Raw genomic sequence first — 12,798 nt, 5'->3', positions numbered from 1 at the left:
AATAAATAAAGAGCTGAGCGTGCTGGCACACACTTTTAATCCCAGCACTCGGGAGGCAGAGGAAGGAGGATCACTGTGTGTTCGAGGCCACCCTGAGACCCCATAGTGAATTCCAGGTCAGCCTGGGCTAGAGCTAGACCCTGTCTTGAAAAAACAAACAGAAAAATCAACCCAGCATGATCACTCATGCCTGTAACCTCAATGCTGAAGGGCAGAGACAGGAAGATAAGTGAGTCTCCTAACCCAAAAAACAAGGACTTACAGGTTCAAGGAGAGACCATTTTGGGGAAGTGGTCAAGCACTAGAAATCCACACTTGACATCTTCCTGTGGCCTTCACATGTGTGTGCACATCTGCATAAATGTGCATACTACACACAAACACCCCAGAAAGACAGACTTTTTAAATGCTTAAAGCAAGAAACACGAGAACACATTTCTTCAAGCTTGGAGATTAACTCTTTCTAGAGAATTTGTGGGCTCAGCAGCTTCCTCTATTCTTTTGGTCCCCACAGAGAGACGTGCATCTCCCACCCTTTTTGACATCACAGACCGTGTGGAAATGGGACAGATGGCCTCCATGTTCTTCAGTAAAGGTAGTAGTATTTTGGGAGTGGGACCAGGGTGGACTGGACCTTTGCAGAAGATCTGGCCTTTGTAATGGGGGTTCCATGTTGACCAGAGGTAGGGCAGATTGCCCACCTATCCCTGAGCACCAGAGAGGCTCCCCTGCCCAATAGCCTGTTCTGCTTTCAGTTGGTTTTCTTGGATTTCTTCCTGTCCACTTACATGAAGATTAAAGAACCAGTTATTGGTTGTCACCTTCCTACTAGAGGTCAGGAGACCTAGGTCACAGTCGAGTGAAGGAAGCCAGACCGAGACGGTCACACAAGCACAACCATCTGTGCACACGTACGCAGCCAGCAGAGGGCGCAAGGAGCACACACCAGAGTTACCTCTTGTTGGGAGCCCTGGAGAGCTGAGGTGACTGGCTCCGGCTCCTTGCCCGCTCTGCCTGATCCTGGCTGGCATTTGCTACAACCTGCAGGGATCCACCTGTATCTGCCAGTGATGGTGCCACCATATGCCTCCATGGCCAATTTTATTCTTCTGCAAGAGGAGCTATTTAAGAATTTAGTGCTGAATGCTCATACATGCAAAACCAGCTCTGCCGACAGTGACACCGGTACCCTGTGAGGAGTGGGTGCAGAACTACCCCTGCTCTGCTCTGCTCATAGATCTGTTGTCAGGTTGTCATCTTCACCTCTGGCTGCCATCCTGTGCAAAAGGCTCCCCTGGGCTTCCCACTCGTGTCTTGTCATTGAAAATGTCAGGCCGAGACATTGATGTTCTCTCGGGAAGTTTATCGAGCCTCCCACTCTGTCTAGTAATGAAATCTTATTGATCAGGGAGGGCTGATGGCAGTTCATAAACAGCTGACACTGGAGCCCTTGGCAGGTGGCAGGGAGGATGCGGGGAGGGGATTGCCTCCTTGTGGGGAGCACTGGCATAGCCCAGAGAGACAAGCTAGAGCTAGCTAGACCCAGAGCCCGGGGTCATAAATGACAGCCAGTCTCAGGGGCCACTGAACGTGGTTGTCAAGAGCAATTCTGACATGTCATCAGGGGAAGGACATTGCCAGCTAGCATGTTTAAAAAGCAGGTGCTGGGCTAGAGAGACAGTTCAGTGGGTAAAGTGCTTGTCACACAGGCGTGACGACGTGAGTTTGAATCTCCAGAACCCATGTAAAGCTAGACACAGGGATGCATCTGTGATCCCAGCCCTCCGGGTGAGATGGGAGGCAGAGACAGGGAAATCCCAAAAGGTCACAGGCTGGCTAGCCTGGCATTCGCAGCACTGAGGACCCACACTCAAGGTCCTCAATGCCCACATGTACACACCTGCACACACACACACACACACACACGCCAAGATCCTTTTTTTTTTTTTTTTTTTTTTTTTTTAGGGTTCGAGGATTTCATAGGTTCTTTTAGAAAGTTGTATTTCCCTAGCCATTTTTTTTCCTCCAGATTCCTAGGAGCAGAGCTGATCTCGCATAGCCCAGGAGTAACATGTCCTAGGCTGTCCCCTGGGGACCCTGTAGGCTCTTCTGAGCCACCAGGATTAGAAAGGAACTGTCACTATTTTTCTTCCTTTTCTAGAGAAGCTGTTAGCCTGAGACCAGTGACATTGAAGACTTGAGCAATTAGTCTGAACAGAAGGTGGAGGCTAGCTGTCTGGGGTCATAGCCCTTAGGTTGTAGAGCCCCAGCTGCTGTTTTCCGAGCTTCTGCCCCCATCTTCATAGCTGGGACTGTGCATGGAACATAACACACGCAGACTTCTCCTGGCTCGACAAGATAAGAGATGTTCAGGCACTTGTCAGGTGGAGGAACAAGTCTGATAGAATTAGGACGAGCGTCTGCCTTCCCGCCTCCCGCTTCAGGGTGTGACTGCAGTGAGGGGTCCTCAGTGCCATGCCTCCCCCAGGATCAGTGCTGACCCTTGCCAGTGCTATTGGAAGAACGGGAACCTGTCTTGACCACTGCCTCTCCCTAGCACACCAGACCACCCTGCCCACAGGTGCTGGGGCAGTCAGAGTCACAGGTAGCAGTGGAATAGGTCTTTGGAAATGAAGAGGGTTTTGGTTTTGTTGTTGTTGAACTTTTGGGGCTTTTTGTTGTTGTAGCCATGAGTGACCTTGACCTCTTAATTCTCATGCCTGTATCTCCTGAGTTCTGAGAATACAGGTGTGCACCACCATGCCCAGCCTATGTGATGTTGGGAATAGAACCCAGAGCCTTGTGCTAGGCAAACACTCTACCAGCTGAGTGATGTTTCCCAGCCCAGAAATGAGGGTGTTTTGTTTTTTTACCAGTATAATTTTTTTTTAAGTTTTTATTTATTTGAGAGCGACAGACACAGAGAGAAAGATGGATAGAGGGAGAGAGAGAGAGAGAATGGGCGCGCCAGGGCTTCTAGCCACTGCAAACGAACTCCAGACGCGTGCGCCCCCTTGTGCATCTGGCTAACGTGGGACCTGGGGAACCGAGCCTCGAACCGGGGTCCTTAGGCTTCACAGGCAAGCGCTTAACCGCTAAGCCATCTCTCCAGCCCGGGTGTTTTGTTTTTTGAGGTAGGGTCTCACTGTAGCCCAGGCTGACCTGGAGTTCACTATGTAGTCTCAGGATGGCCTTGAACTCATGGCAGTCCTCCTCCTGCCTCCCAAATACTGGGACTAAAGGCGTGTGCCACCACACCTGGCAGCTTGTTTTTGGTTTTTGTGCTTTTAATACTCTCAATTTCAGTCTGTATCATTTACCCCCAACATCTCTGTTCCCCCACTCTTCAGTGGTTATCTGTCTTTGAGCCCTGTATATTGGCTGCAGAAGAGGGCCTGGCCCTCGAGTACTTGGGGGTTCATCCTGCCTCGGGATATTTCTCCTGCCTTCCCTCCCGTGAACCCCTCCCCGCCCGCCCCCCCCCCCCCCCCCCCCCCCCGCCGCCGCCTTGGCCCAGTGTGAAGGCACCTCCCGGGCCAGCCATGCCTCACACTCGGGTTTCTGGGCCCCGCCTCCCCTTGCCACTGTGTTGGTTTCAAACATCTCTGGTCTCCAGGCCTTCCTGAGCTCTCTCAGGTGCAAGTCCCAAGCTGTGTAGACAGCCAGAATAAGAAACAGGACTTCGGGGTCATCCAGTTTTTTGTACAAAGCAAATGGCTTAAGAGAACTGAGAGCTGTGGACATGGTTAAAGATTTAGTCGTCAAAAAAAAAAAAACAAAAGAAAGCGTGCGATGTCGTCTCTCCCTGACTGGTGGCTTTGTTGCTTTCAGTGGGGGTCAACCTGTTTTATTGCTGCATCATCACTTACCTGTACGGGGACCTGGCCATCTATGCGGCGGCTGTGCCCTTGTCCCTCATGCAGGTGACCTGGTGAGTGTTCCCCTCATCTCCTGCCCCCTCCACAAGTCAGGGCAGACAGAGGGTTGGGCATAGAAGCACAGCCTCCCACAAGTCCATGTCCCGAGGAGTATACATACCCAGAGCCCTTCACCATACATGTAGGGCGAGCCATGCCCTCTCTCCCCTGCCCTTGATTCCTGGGCCTCTGACTTCTCAGAAAGTTGTGCCCCACAGACCAGTTGGGCACAGCGCAGAAGACTGGTGAAAGTGAGGTCAGATGGTTGGCGCTGCAGCCCTGTGGCTCCCAGCCAAGCAAGGGCCCACCCTGAGCTGGCTGTGCCCCTCCTCTTTCAGCAGTGCCGCTGGCAATGACTCCTACGGGGTGGAGGCAGACACCAAACACAACGACACCGACCCGTGCTGGGGGCCTGTGCGTCGGGTGGACGCCTACCGCATCTACCTGGTGAGTGTCTTCTCCCCGGATGGGGTGCGCTAGGCCAGCCTGGGTGGCCAAGGCTGTTTGAACCACCCTCCCTTTCTGGTTGAGCCCTTTCCCCAGAGAGGAGCCTTGTTCACTGCCCATCTCTCTGGCCCAGTTCCTGGGCCTTGACTTCTGAGTCAGATGTGGTTTGGAGTTGGCATCCAGTTGCGTGGCATGGACTGCTGTGGACTCAGTTAGGGGTCTGAGAGGCACTGTGCCTTGGCCTGGCTTTCCTGACTGGGTAGACGAGACGGATCCATCTTAACGTTGACCCTGGCCACAGACAGGCTCAGCAGACAGAGGAGCTTCAGCCCAGCCCTCCTCCTGTCTTCCCGCCTCCCTGTGGACAAGGAAAGAAGGTGAATTTCCCGGCTCGCTTCTGATTGCTTCGTGCCGTGGTGTGGTGGAAGTAGCGCTGACTAATGTGCCAGATGGGCCTCGGATAATAGGACGAGCAACACCAGAGGCTGTTATTTACCACTGCCCGCTGGGGAGGGGGGGATGAGGCGGGACTCAGAAATGTCTCCCCTCAGCTTTGGCAGCATCTGTTAGCACTTCCTGCTTCCTCTTGGTCCTCCTCAGCCCTGGCACAGATTGAGGTATGCCATAATGACCCGTGGCCACTTAGCAGCTTTGAAGGGGAAGGAGGCGGGGCCAAGGAGGAAGCAGGGCCTTTCTGTCATGAGCATGTGCCATCCTCATCACAAAGGGTTCCACAGGCCCTGGCAGCTGTCGTGTGGGGTGTAGACTTGTTCATCACAGGGACCGCCGAACAGGTTTTGTCTTCCTGGCCCCGCTCTGGAGGCTCCCAGATGTGGTGGCCTAGGCCATTGGGACATGTCTCCCGCCTGCATTTCTGCACCAGTAACCCGAGTCTCTTTCTCTTCTTGGGCATTCGTTTGTGGATAGGAGTTTGTCTCCTAGTAGAATTGTGTCTCTGGTCCTCCCATGATACATCTGATGGGAATCTGATAGTCAAATTGTATGGTGCCCTGCTCCACCTCCGTGGCCTTGGGGGTGGGCACAGGAACCTGCATGGCAGCCAGGAGAGAAAGAAAGAAGGAAGCCTTGTTAGGCAGCATTTTTTCAATGGTAAAATCAGCAGAAGTGCTGGTAATTGTAAGGCTCCTGTTGTAGTGACCTTCTCATTGCTGGGACAGAGCACCTGACCAAAAGCAGCTGATGGGAGGAGAGGATTTATTTTTGGCTTACAGTCTCGAGGGGAAGCTCCATGATGGCAGGGGACAGCATGGCGTGAGCAGAGGCTGGGCATCGCCTCTGCCACAGCTGTGGTAAACAGCAGCCGGAGAGGGAGCTGAGCTCTGGCAGTGGGGAGCTGGCTCTAACACCCCTCAACCACCCCCCCCAACAACACACCTCCCCCAGCAAGGCTCCACCTCCCAAATTGCCACTAGCTTGGGACCAAGCATTCAAAACCCATGAGTTTTGCGGGGACATGTGATCCAAGCCACCACACAGCCCCTCTGAATGTGTCCTCTGTTAGTGGGCAGGGGATGAGGAAGGGGTCCTGGGAGCTCCAGGAAGGAGCCCTTGCCAGGGAGGCGCCCAGAGTCTGCCGATGCTTCCTGGCACACTCCCCCGCCCACCAGCACAGTGGATACCTGGTTCTGGAAGTACTGGCTACTGCCATTTGCTTGATAAATTATTCAGAAGCCTTATTATGGCCATGCTAAATTGTTCCTTCACTCGTTCCTATAAACCTTGCACACGATGGAAGCCTCCCTCCCTGCCTCTCAATGACTCCAAACAGGAGGGACCCCTCAGCAAGACAGATGGCATTAATTACTGCCTTCATCTCCCGGATGTTGCACTTATAATTCATGGAGCTAATTGTCCCTGTGCCTACAAGCACCCCAGGCCTGGGAGACCAAGGCTGTGCAGTAGGAGCGGGGCAGGGGCAGACCGGTGCCCACCCTCTGAGCCTGCCCTCTGGGAGGTCGGCACCATCACCTCTGAGCCCTGGTCCACTACAGGTCCCCCCACCCCGGCCCCCGCCTTGGCTTTCTCTGCATTTTCTACCCAATTCTGAGATCCTAAGGTGGATGTGCATGCCTGGACATCATTCCAGATGTTGCTTCTCAGCTTTTCCCCATGCCGCCCAGCATCTGTGGCCCTTCAGAGCAGGGGAGCCTCTTGACCCTGGGCACTTCGACTCGTACCTGTCTGCAGCCCCTCCCTCCTCCCTCCCTCCCCCAGGGAGCAGGAGAGGGACCAGCAGAGATAGCCCTTCTCCAGACCCAAGGTCCCTTGCAAACAACAGGGCCATCTTTCCCTTCCTAGGCAGGGGAGCGGGGCTCTAACAAGTGACCTTTGAATCCCAGAAGGACCCTTATCCTCTGCCTTGGCCTCGCATCTTTCTCGTTCAGCTCCGTCCCGTCTAGATGCCAGTGCGCTTTCCCCACCAGCTGTTTCTGGTTTTGCCGTCAGTCAGGCTCCACCTAAAGTCCAGCCGGCGAGTGCGAGTTAAAAGCACCTGCCTCCCCAGTCCGTAGATCATTGCTTTGTCTCAGGTAAATGATGCCCTCCGTGGCCTGAATTTTTAAAAGAACTTAGTAATAACCATGCCTTCATTGCTATTCTGGGACAGTATGTTCTGCGGGGTAAAGAGACAGGCCTTGGCTTAATTTTCAGAAAGTCCTCTTGAAATTCTCTCTGCTATTTCTTCTCAGGGAAGCTCCTGAGAAGCACACACAGAATGAGAATAAGTGGGATCTTAACTCTCACCGAGGCTGGCCCGTGGGTAATATCATTACACTCAGGAAGGGACCTTTCAGGCTGGAGAGATGGCCTAGCGGTTAAGTGCTTGCCTGTGAAGCCTAAGGACCCCGGTGCGAGGCTTGATTCCCCAGGACCCACGTTAGCCAGATGCACAAGGGGGCGCACATGTCTGGAGTTCGTTTGCAGTGGCTGGAGGCCCTGGCGTGCCCATCCTCTCTCTCTGTCTGTCTGTCACTCTCAAATAAATAAAAATAAGTAAAAAAAAAAAAGAAGAAGAAGAAGAAGAAGAAGGGACCTTTTTCTCTACCAGTTGCCTTCCAAAGCACTTTACCTTAGCAGATGGAAAATTCCTCCTTCCTTCCCATGCCTCCCCCCGCCCCCCCCCCCCCCCCCCCCCCGGCCACTTCTCATGATTCACAGTACAGCTGACATGAGTCAGGTTCTTCTCCTTCTTTGTGTTAGCCCCAGAGCAGAATGCGAGTTACCATCAGGATCTGCTTCAGCCGACCCTGGGTTCTAGGCCCCTTCCTCCTGCTCCTCTGAAGGATGACATGGGAAAGCATCAGGCGCCCCATCCCTTTCAAATGAGTAACTTTGCCTCCGGTCTAGGGAGTGTCCTAGGACCAGCCTTGGTAGAGAACAAAAAATTCAGACTGTGACATTTTGATCCTTCCTACACCACAGTGCCCAGGAGCCAGGATCCCCAGTGAAGTGATGGGATTGTATGTGGCTGGGTTCTGTGTCATGGCCTGAGAGCTGGACTGCTCTTCCTGGGGCAGGCACTGTGGTACTTGTGTGCAATTCCTGATTCCTCTGCACCTCCCATCTGCCATTCCACCCCTTCCCAGGATCTCCATCCATCTATCTCTTCCCAGAGAGTGTCCAAGGGAAGCTGTGAGGGGACAGTGAGCTGACAGCTTTCCACTGGTCAGAAAACAGGCTTACGTTTACGTGGGTAGATGCTGCCAGGTCACAGATACTGGCTCGACAGAAGCAGAATGCAGATGGCAGAGAGGAGCTTAGCCTGGTTGGAGAACCAGCCACAAAGTGAACACATTGATCGGGTACCCTTGTTGGCTTCCTTGAAAGAGGATAGGGTCACCCTGGTTTGCCCTCCTGCCTTGAACCCCAGAAGCTGGGAGACCCACCTCTGGGGCACAGGCCACTTGGAAGCCACCTGTGCATGCCTGGCAGGTATCCTGCCTCCCTCTGGGTACATGATGTCTTCCCCAGCCTCCCTTCAGATGACCCCTTGAAGAAAAGGCTGGCGCTGGGGTACAGGTTCTGCCTGCCAGCTTCTTCCCAGGGTCACCCTGTGCTTCAGCTGAGGTTATACGAGGAGGTTCCTTCCCAGCCTTCACCAGGAGCCCTGTCTGCTATCTCTTCCTGAACACTCGTTTTTCTCTTTTTCTTTCTTTTCTTTTACCTTTCTTTAAATTATTTATTTGCAAGCAAAGAGAGAGAGAGAGTAATGGAGATGGAGAGCAAGAGAATGGGTGTGCCAGGGCCTCCAGCTGCTATAAACAAACTCCACATGCCTTTGTCACCACATCTAGCTCTACGTAGGTACTGGGGAATCAAACCTGGTCATTAGGCTTTGCCTTCACTGTGAAGCCATCTCTCCAGCACTCCCCCCCTTTTTTGGGGGGGTTAGGGTCTCACTCTAGTCCACGCTGACCTGGAATTCACTGTGTAGTCTCAGGGTGGCCTCGAACTCACGGTGATCCTCCTACCTCTGCCTCCTGAGTGCTGGGATTCAAGGTGAACACCCCCACACCTGGCCTGGAGACTGTTTTCTGATTCCCCTTATGATGGCTCAGTGGATAAAATGCTTGGCACTCAAGCCTGAGTACCCAAGTTTGAAACCTCAGTCCGTCCGTCCGTCCCCCCCCCGCCCCGCCCATAAGAAGCCAGAAGCTTCAGTAGGCTTCTGCAGTCCCGGCACAAGCTGGCTGGAGACAGGAGACTTTCCCAGAAGCTCTGGTGAGCTGAGAGCCCAGGGGTGAGCAAGAAGAATGAGGGGACGACCAGGTAGAACGCAAGGACCAGCACCCAGGCGCTGTCCTCTGACCCCCCCCATGTGCCCTGTGTCACACGCATACCCACACTCACAAACGTGAAGGTACACACACATACACCCAAAAATGTAACAGCAGACAGCTCCCTTTTGAACCAAGTAGTTTTTTCCTAAAACATTCAAGGCGCGCTCATGTAGGCCTCCCAGCCACACAGTGAGGCGCACAGTGTCATCCCATCTTACAGCAAGGGAAGCTGAGACATGGAGACAGTGGCTTCCCCAGGGTCCCCAAGCTGAAGCAGGCAGCCTGGCCCTGTGGACTCTCCCCACGTCCTCTTGGCCGTCTAACCCAGGCTTGTTCTCTCCACGTGAGACTCAGGTCAGAATGCTCTGCTTACAGGGTATTCCTGCTATGCCGCACCAGGCAGGGGCCAAGGAGCACCTATCGGCCTCGGAGCCTGACATCAGCCGGTGTGGAGACAGTCTTTGTCTTATGACTGAGCAGCGCTGCGTTGGCCTGCCCCTCCTGTCGATTTTGAAGGTCTTTCTCTCTTGCTGCCCTCCACGAGAGTGAGACAGATTTTTCCCCCAGTGACTCAAGTAAGGTTAGAAGTGAAAAGGACGTTCCCTTCCCCTGCCATGGTCTCTTTGTACTTGGTGCATCAGCCATTATGCCCTGGGGCTGTGGCATCTGCAAATATGTGGGTCACCACTACCATCACTTGAATATTTATTCTTACTTGTTCTGGGGCAGGAGGTGGCCTAAAGGCCTTCAGAACCAGTGAGGAGGGAAAATTAATACAAAACAACATGTCTTAGAAGCAGTGATGACTTCATGAGACCTGGGTAATCTCAGGGTCAGTGAACTGCCCAGCTCTGTGATGTTGCACACTCCACCCACGGTTTGTTTTGTTTTGTTTTTAGAGGTAGGGTCTCATTCTACCCCAGGCTGACCTGGAATTCACTATGTAGTCTCAGGCTGGCTTTGAACTCATGACAGTCCTCCTCCCTCTGCTTCTGGAGTGCTGGGATTCATGCTGCCCCTATTTTTTTTTAATTTTAATTTATTTTCATTGACAACTTCCATAATGGTAGACAATAAACCGTGGTAATTCCCTCCCTCCTCCCCACTTTCCCCATTGCAACTCCACTCTCCATCATACCCCTACCCTCCACCCCAATCAGTCTCGCTTTTATTTTGATGTCATGCTCTTTTCCTCTTATGATGGTCTTGTGTAGGTAGTGTCAGGCACTGTGAGGTCATGGATATCCAGGCCATCTTGTGTCTGCAGGAGCGCATTGTAAGGATCCTACCCTTCCTTCGGCTCTGACATTCTTTCTGCTGCCTCTCCCGCAGTGGTATCCTTGCATTCTTGTTTTGGGGCTACAGAGTTTGGTATTTGCCCTGTTTAAATCTTGTATTGGTTGAATATTTCTTTGCAATGCCCAATGCCATCTTTTGCCGTGTGAATGTTTATTCTGTGCTATTATGGGTTTGGGGGGGGTTATTTTTTGGTATTACGGCTCAGTTAAAAGATATTGGACTATGGGGATGTATGAACATTATTGGAATTGATTAAAAAACTATGGGGGGCTGGAGAGATGGCTTAGCGGTTAAGTGCTTGCCTGTGAAGCCTAAGGACCCTGGTTCGAGGCTCGATTCCCCAGGACCCACATTAGCCAGATTCACAGGGGGCCGCATGTGTCTGGAGCTCATTTGCAGTGGCTGGAGGCCCTGGCGCATCCACTCTCCCCTCTCTCTCTCTCTCTCTCTCTCTCTCTGTGTGTGTGTGTGTGTGTGTTTCTTTCTGTCTCTATCACACTCAAATAAATAAATAAAAATGAACAAAAACAATTTAAAAAACAACTATGGGGACTTTTAAAGTTGGATGAATGCATTGCATTTTACATCCTTTGTGGTTATGCATTTATGGGGGCCAGGGGCGAAATGTGGTTTAATTCCAGTGTCCCCCATAAGCGTAGGTGTTCTGAATGCCAGGTTCCCAGCTGATGGAGATTTAGGAATTAACACTTCCTGCAGGCCGTGTATTGTTGGAGGTGGGTTTATAGCCAGTGTCCCCTTGCCAGTGTTTGGCACATTCTCCTGTTCCTGTTGTCCACCTTATATTGGCCAAGGGGTGATGCCCACCCTCTGTTCATGCCATCATTTCCCCCTGTCATCGTGGAGCTTCCCCTCGAGCCTATAAGCCAAAACAAACCTCTTTTTCTTTTTTTTTTTTCTTTTTTTTTTTTTTTTTTGCCCGAGTCCTGCTTTTAATATTTTAATTGAGTCTACAAGCCCTGGGACACTGAGGAGGAAATAAGTCTCTTTGTGGCCTCTTCCGGCTCTGCCCCAGTTGAAGGCAAAATAAACCTCTTTTTCCCACAAGCTGCTCTCAGTTGGGTGATTTCTAGCAGCAGCGCGAACACCCGGTTCTGGAGACCCTGGATGGAGGGGCTGGTTTTGTCTCTGCCCCCCCCCCCCAGCCACAGGCGCGTGCTAGCCCTAATCAGGCGGCCCTGGAGGTGCAGTGAGTCGAGCTGTGCAGACCAGACCCTGGTCCCACTACTGCCCGGGGTCGTGACTCAGACATGGGTGACTCTGAACCTCTGTAGGGATATGTGTGTGTGTTCCTAGGTCCAATGAATTCATCACCACATGGGCCAAGACCTCTGATTTCACACTGGCAGTTAGGGTCTCAAGGGAGGGTAGATTTTCTTCTCCACACCCCCCCCCCAATGAATTGTAGGTGCCCACTACCCAGCAGGAGCTGGGTGCCTAACAGAATGAGTCCCGACGCCTGGCAATGTCATCGCTCAGATGGAAATGACGAACTTGAAAAAATTAGCTTGTCTCTTTCTTTTATAAAGAAATCAATAACACAGGGACAGGCCTGTATTTTTCTTTCATTTCCCCCCCCCCCCTTTTATTCTTTTTCTCCTAGAGAGCTATGTCAAATAAGAGCAGCCCGTTTTCTTGGTGTAACCTCCCACCCCCGCATAAGTGAAATTCGGGCTACCTGTCACCTGCTCCAACACTAGCTTGTCTTCCCAGCCCCTGTCCTGGGACCCTGTGTCCCTACCACGCCAGGGTCACCCCACCAGTGTTGCTGTAGCCCAGCTCTCCCCTCTCTGAGGGTACCTGGTGCCATCTCCCTGAGTCACACGCCTCCCTGTCCCCCTCCCCGCCTTGGCCCTTCGGGTGTTTGGCCTGCGCTCCCTCCCCCCACTCAGTGAAAGGATTGTTTTTATTTTTAATGGCACTCTCAGGGACATGGGTTCTGTCAGCTGGCATTAAGCCCACCATCCATCACGCCCCACGTCCTGCCACAGCCACAAGCCAGTCATGACACGCCAGCCTAGAGAACAATGCTTCGTCCCCGTGTCACTCCCACCACGGTCTCAGCGAAGAGGTCGGTTCTGGGACTCGTGATCCCGGAGCCCTGCTGACCCACCCAGCCTTGGAGCCGCCCCTGAGCACTCGTCGGGGTTCCCTCTGGGTGAACTGACCTTGTGTTTTTTTTGTTTGTTTTTTTATTATTATTTTTGTTGACAACTTCTATACTTACAGACAATAAACCATGATAATTCCTTCCCCTCCCCCACCTCCCCCTCAGAACTCCATTCTCCATCATATCCCCTCCCTCTCTCCAGCAGTCT

General features: G+C 52.6%; 1 protein-coding gene across 2 annotated transcripts in view; it reads left to right on the top strand.

Annotated features, from left to right (window-relative positions):
* Tmem104 (transmembrane protein 104) overlaps positions 1-12,798 on the top strand; it is a 73,678-nt gene that overhangs the window by 17,712 nt on the left and 43,168 nt on the right. For both annotated transcript variants that reach the window (XM_004655672.3, XM_045158607.1), the window contains exons 6-8: positions 515-595; positions 3,832-3,931; positions 4,256-4,364. In XM_004655672.3, the coding sequence (XP_004655729.2) occupies positions 515-595; positions 3,832-3,931; positions 4,256-4,364 (290 nt within the window). The remainder of the gene's footprint in view (positions 1-514; positions 596-3,831; positions 3,932-4,255; positions 4,365-12,798) is intronic.

This window comes from Jaculus jaculus, chromosome 9 (genome assembly GCF_020740685.1).
Source record: "Jaculus jaculus isolate mJacJac1 chromosome 9, mJacJac1.mat.Y.cur, whole genome shotgun sequence".
Taxonomy (NCBI): domain Eukaryota; kingdom Metazoa; phylum Chordata; class Mammalia; order Rodentia; family Dipodidae; genus Jaculus; species Jaculus jaculus.
Note: the sequence above shows the minus strand (reverse complement) of the source record. Positions and strands in the feature narration are given on the sequence as shown.